Source organism: Salvia splendens, chromosome 7, assembly GCF_004379255.2.
Source record: "Salvia splendens isolate huo1 chromosome 7, SspV2, whole genome shotgun sequence".
Classification (NCBI taxonomy): Eukaryota; Viridiplantae; Streptophyta; class Magnoliopsida; order Lamiales; family Lamiaceae; genus Salvia; species Salvia splendens.
This window is the reverse complement of record NC_056038.1, coordinates 27523578-27529684: the sequence shown is the minus strand read 5'-3', so window position 1 is coordinate 27529684 and position 6107 is coordinate 27523578. Positions and strand designations below refer to the sequence as shown.

The 6107-nt window shown below is 35.5% G+C and overlaps 1 protein-coding gene across 1 annotated transcript; it reads left to right on the top strand.

Moving 5' to 3' along the window:
* The first annotated feature begins 453 nt into the window (after positions 1-453).
* Positions 454-5738, top strand: LOC121811107. Its single transcript, XM_042211902.1, has 14 exons — positions 454-789; positions 1398-2166; positions 2278-2386; positions 2512-2632; positions 2716-2814; positions 2910-3209; positions 3297-3404; positions 3516-3587; positions 4276-4362; positions 4454-4525; positions 4607-4696; positions 4785-4892; positions 5210-5278; positions 5512-5738. Exons 1-14 carry the CDS (start codon positions 553-555, stop codon positions 5584-5586), a joined length of 2316 nt encoding a protein of 771 aa, XP_042067836.1. The 5' UTR covers positions 454-552; the 3' UTR covers positions 5587-5738.
* Positions 5739-6107: the final 369 nt, after the last annotated feature.

The window sequence follows — 6107 nt, the reverse complement described above, 5'->3', positions numbered from 1 at the left end:
TTATTAAAGCATTTGAGTTCTATGTTAAACCTATATTATTATTAGCTTTATAATGTAAGAAAATTTTCAATCTAACCATGCAATATTTCAGAATAGTAGTCAAAGCATATCTATACGATTTGGAATGTACTTATGAAATTTAAACATCGTCCCAAAAATACACCTCCATCACTAGTACGAGTAAAACTTTTGGCTGATTTGGATTATTTTAAAAAATATTTCATACTTCCTTTATCTATTATTAAATATCACACTTTTGACTTGTACAAATTTTAAGAAATATAATAAAAAATAAATTGAAAAAATTTAGTAGTAAATAAAGAATTGAGAAAATTTAGTGAAATATAGATCTTACTATTAATAAAATGTGACTTTCCCACCGAGTTAGTAGTATGCGAGATCCTTTATCAAAGACGGTGAAAGTTAATTATGACAAATATTGGAGTAGTGATTACTAATGTTAGGAGTGTAGTGGAAATTTGGCCGTGGCTCGACTTGGGCTTCGGCCAATACCACTGTACTGCCATCACCTTATCTCATCATTCATCAACAATGGATAGTTTCACGCTCAGTACTACCGCCAATTCCACCTCTCTCTCTTCAATTCAATTCTTTTCACAACCCGTTTATCATGCCAAGAAATCCGGTATACTGAATTTCCCTGGCAGAAAACCCAAAAAGTTTTGGGTTTCTGCCTCAAGAGATGAACCGCAGCTTGATGACTGGGATAGAATGGAGCTTAAATTTGGTAGAATGATTGGGGAAGACCCCAAAATCACTTTAGCCAAGGTGCCTTCCTTGGATATCTCAGACTTGCTGAAAGATTGAAACTTTAGAATATTCCATGTATATTTATTATACTGGGGTTTCTGATTAATGGAGGGAATCATCATTGATGAGTTAAATGAGTGTGATAATCACTTATAAATTGCGTTTGCAGTGTTTGTAGCGCACAATTTTGGATTTTGATGTGGCTTCCTTTGGTAATTGGATAAAGATAGATGGTATAACAGATAGATAGTCTTATCATGCTGATTTTTTTTTATGTTGGGATGGAAAGGGATAAAACATGATTTACATTCTTGTAAATGAAGTGGTAGCTGTTTGTTTGCTTGTATATTGATTGGATAAATGTTTTACTTTGTAGGAGATGCATTATGCATCTACAAGGGGCATGCAATAGTTCTAAATTTCTGCGTCGAACTAGCTTTTGGAATCGGTTATTAGGACTTCTCCGGTTAATCATAGTTTTATGATGCGTGTGTTATACTACTGATTTATGAAGAACAACAACATATGCTTTGTTGTTTTCACAACCTTTGTGTTTTCTTTATTAATCTTGAAGTGTTGTGCATTGTCATGTAATCTTCAGGTTATAATTTGTTATAATTTTTCAGATAATGGGTAGAAAATCGAATCCAGATGTGTCTTATTTGGAGATTGAGAAGTTATTAGATAAGAAGAAGGGGAGAGCACTGGATGAAGGCGTAGAGGAGATCCCATTCGATTTTCCGGGTCAAAAGAAGTCAGTGAAATTCGTGCAAGGGCTAAATTTGGTCCGACCTGTATTAAAGAAAGGATCCAAGTTCGAAGAAACTGCTAAACCTGTGGAAACAAGTGCTAAAAGTCCTATCAGTCGTCCTATGAAAAAGGCTTCAGAGGCTTCAGAAGACACTAAAAGCAGCATTCCTGATGTTATCTTGCGAAAACCAAGATCATTTAATGAGGATGATGGTGCGAGTGGATCCACAAGGTTCGGAATGAGGCCAAACTTATCACTGAGAATGGGAAATGAGCCGCAGAAAGAGAGGTTTAGTGATATTACGTTGTTAAGGAAACCTGAACCATTGACATCCGGATCTGAAGTTGGAGAAGAAGACAGCCGCCCAAATTCTACTGGATTGGTGGAAAATTCATCTACTGAAGGAAGCGGTTCTGCCCCTCTTCTTAAGAAGCCAGAGCTGATGAAGCTCAATTCAAATGCCGAAGCCAATCATGATTCACCAAAAGAGCATACTGAACTTGGCTCCAATGATGTTATGACCGAGAATAGGACGGATGTTTCCAACTCAGATAATCGTCAAGCAACTACAAACACCATCAATCAAAACTGGTTCCATGAAACCAATCAAGATGAATCTGGTTCAGATGAGGGGTTGGGAAAAGGTAATTTTATTAGCCATTAGTAGAACATTCTGTTTTACAAAATCATATCTTGGTTGTGCATTGAAGTATAAAACTTCAATGTGCTATTAAATGTCTTGGTGCTTTTTCAAGAATTGCAGGCTGATATGCGGTCTGGTGGGCAAACATTCACTTCCGATGAACTTCCTATAAGTACACATGCAGTGTCTATAGATACTATTCTTATAGGCAAACCAGAAAGGTAATGCAGTCTTTCTGATTCTCCGTTGCATCTTTCAAAATTGCTTGTAGATACAGTTTTTCATTAAGTTTATCTTACTACTCCTTAGCTATACTCTCTTTAATTACTGTGATACTATGCTATAGATTAGATCCCGCTGTTAAACCAGCAGATCAGAAAATTAGAAATGAGGCAGTTCCAATAAACCCTGACAGCTTGGGTAATCCAGCAGATCTGGAGAACTTCATTGCGTCATCACCCATTAAGGTTGGCTACCATCTTTAGTGTACACAGAATTCCTGATTGTTTCATTTGGAATCTGATTGTTTCCTACTTCCCTACTAATCTAGGAACGGGAGGAGGATGACTGGACTAGAGTAGAACAGCTGGTTAAGAATGGAGAAAGAGAAGAAGTGGAATTGACCAGCGCCAATACTAGAGGATTCGTTGTGGGTTAACTTGTTATTCTAGCTTGAACGGTATTTATAAATGTCGATACTCGTAGTTCAGCTATAAGTATTTTAGTTTCTTGTTTTGCTTACAGGTATCATTTGGCTCCTTGATTGGTTTTCTACCATATCGTAATCTTGCTGCTAGGTGGAAATTCTTAGCTTTTGAGTCCTGGTTGAGAAGAAAAGGTTTAGATCCATCCCTTTACAGGCAGAACCTGGCCATAATTGGAAAGTATGAAGCTAGTAGAGTGATGGATTCTCCCGAGTCTGTGAAAAGTTTAGAAATTGATAGCAAGACTGGTGAGGCATTGACACAAGATGTGAAACTGGAGGATCTTCTTATGCTCTATGACCAAGAGAAACTTAAATTCTTATCGTCCTTTGTTGGTCAGGTTTGGATGACGAGATTTCATGCCAAATAGCCTCTCCTTTCATTTTTATTACATTTTACCTAATATCTCTGGGGCCTGAACTTGCAGAGAATCTACGTGGGAGTAGTATCAGCTGACAGAAATTCTCGGAGGCTAATATTTTCCATAAAACCAAAAGAGAAAGAAGAATTAGTTGAAAAGAAGAGAGAACTCATGGTAAGATGCTGAAAAAGGTCCCAACAATTTTTAATTCCTATGAAGTATGGAAGTCTGCTTGATTCAATGTCCTACTAAATGTCCTGAACCTTATGCATTCCTGCATTTCAGGCACGTCTGAGTGTTGGAGATATAGTCAAGTGCTGCATTAAAAAGATTACATACTTCGGTGTCTTTGTTGAGGTAAATGAAGTGTTCTATTTACACTAGGCTGACAGGTTAGGATTCTGTCCATTTGGTTGGTTTTAACTAATACTATATCCAACAAACATATTTGAATTAGTATTTTATACTTTCCGGATGAAGCAAATTACTGTTATAACCTGATTGAATGCTCAGAGTTTTGGTTTTAGTTTGTTAAAAGAAACTTGAACAGTTTTGGTTGGACTTCACTTTTCATTGTGCAATTTTGGACTTGTTTTAGAATTATAGAAAATTTAACGTAATATTGAACTTAAACACTAAATGATTTTGGATTTCAAGTCTAAAAGACATACTAATATTCAGTTTAACGATCCCAACCAAAATAAATTCTCCAGAGATGACTAATCAGAATTCATTTAAGACCTGATAAGGCTTTATTTAAGAATGTTGTGTATTCGATTATAAACTGGAAACAAAACATTGACTAATCAAATTACCATCATAGCTTAGGCCAAGTTCAGTGTTTATTTTTCTGTTTTGAGTTGGTTCAATATACATCCATGATCTTCTACAGAAGGTCAACATATCTTATGGTTTTTTAGCTTTGAGTGTGTAATGTTAACTTTACAATTTCGAAATAATTAGCGTTTGAAATAGCTGAAGGGTCTATTACACGTTATGGATATCTATCATTGATGGATAATTATATGATGATATATTTACCTAGGTTGAAGGGGTTTCTGCGCTTATTCACCAGACAGAAGTTTCTTGGGATGCCACCTTGGACCCTATATCATACTTCAAAGTTGGCCAGGTATGTTGTGTAAAAGACTAAGTATTGATCCTCCGCGTCCATTTTACTAGAAATATGACCTTTCTTGTGCCCATACTTTGTTCGATTGCAGATTGTCGATGCCAAAGTCCATCAATTGGATTTTTCGCTTGAACGTATATTTTTGTCATTAAAGGAAATAATGGTAACTACTGTACCTTGTTAACGGCACTTTTCTGTTAAGAGTTGTTACTAATAAGAATGACCTCATATTTTCCCGTGGCAGCCGGATCCCCTGATGGAGACCTTGGAGGCCGTGGTTGGTGATCAGAATACTTTGGATGGTAGACTCGAAGTAGCTGAGGCAAATTCTGAGGTTATATCTAATTTTTTGTAACACTGGCAATTTCTAACTGCCTATTGCATATTCACCTAGCGAAATTCATTATTCTGAAACTATGTAGTGGGTCGAGGTTGAGTCGCTGATGAAAGAACTGCGGCAGATTGATGGAATCCAGTCTGTGTCAAAAGGACGGTACTTTTTGAGCCCCGGTTTGGCACCTACTTTTCAGGTGAAGTTAATCATTAAACTTGTTGATTTCTGTCTAATAGATTTGGAATTATTCATTCTTTCTTACCTTTCCTACGATGCAAATCTTTGTTGTGCTAAACTGCTAATAGGTGATATCCTTTTATGGGCTTTTACTTTAGGTGATATCTTGGATAAATAAAAACATTAAAGGCTAAATTATCTACCGCATTTTCAATTTAATGATTAATCCAAGATGCAAAATTATGCACCATATTGTGATTGTTAATTTAAATCATTCACACTTGAAGGATTGACTTGCTATGTTGGAGATGGTTGATATGTGAGCTTATTATACAGGTTTATATGGCCTCTATGTTTGAAAGGCAGTACAAATTGCTTGCTCGAGCTGGAAATCAAGTACAAGAGGTTAAGCCTTGATAATTTTTATTGTTTGAACTTATTCTTTCAATTGGTATTTTTGTACTATATCTTCTTATTTTAGGAAAATGGAAACCTAGATAAATGCTTTAGAAACTTATGTATAAAAATAGCAGATTTTCAGTTGCTAAATCTTGTTTTTATTCGATGTTATTTCTTTGATTACTTGATCTTGCTATAATGTGAGGATAATAGCATGAAGAAACATGACTTGCAAACAGGTAATGGTGGAAACTTGTTTGAGCAAAGAGGAGCTGAAAGCTGTTATCCTGACCTGCACCAACAGGGTGGCCTGAACGAACAAAGACGATAGTGTCGACTCCGCTTCAGATTCTGCTGCTCATCACTTCTCCTCGAAATATTGAGGTTGTAGTTTGTTAGCCTTTTCCCCTCTTGTAAATCTCACATATTAATTTTGCTCTAATATAAAGTAGTAGATTTTAGTCAATCTTCTCCATTCATATAATGAGCGCAAAAATTTGTTCATTTCTAAATGTTCAAGACCATGCAAAATTTGATGGACGGTAGAGCCAATCGAGTTCTTATATTTGTAACAGTCTCACCTGCGCTTGAAGCACTTAGATGTTACATTTTCAAATGTTAGTAAAACATGTGGATATAATAGATAAAATAAGATAATTTTTTTGCTCCTTTTCCATCAATGCAAAATATCAAAAATTTCATATATTTAATCAAATCTAAACTTAAGTAATGTTTAAATTCATTTATTGACTTTGTACTAGTATCATTTTAATTATCTTTATTTTATCTAGATTTATAATCAGATAAGGAACCACTATTGTTACTTTTAATTAGG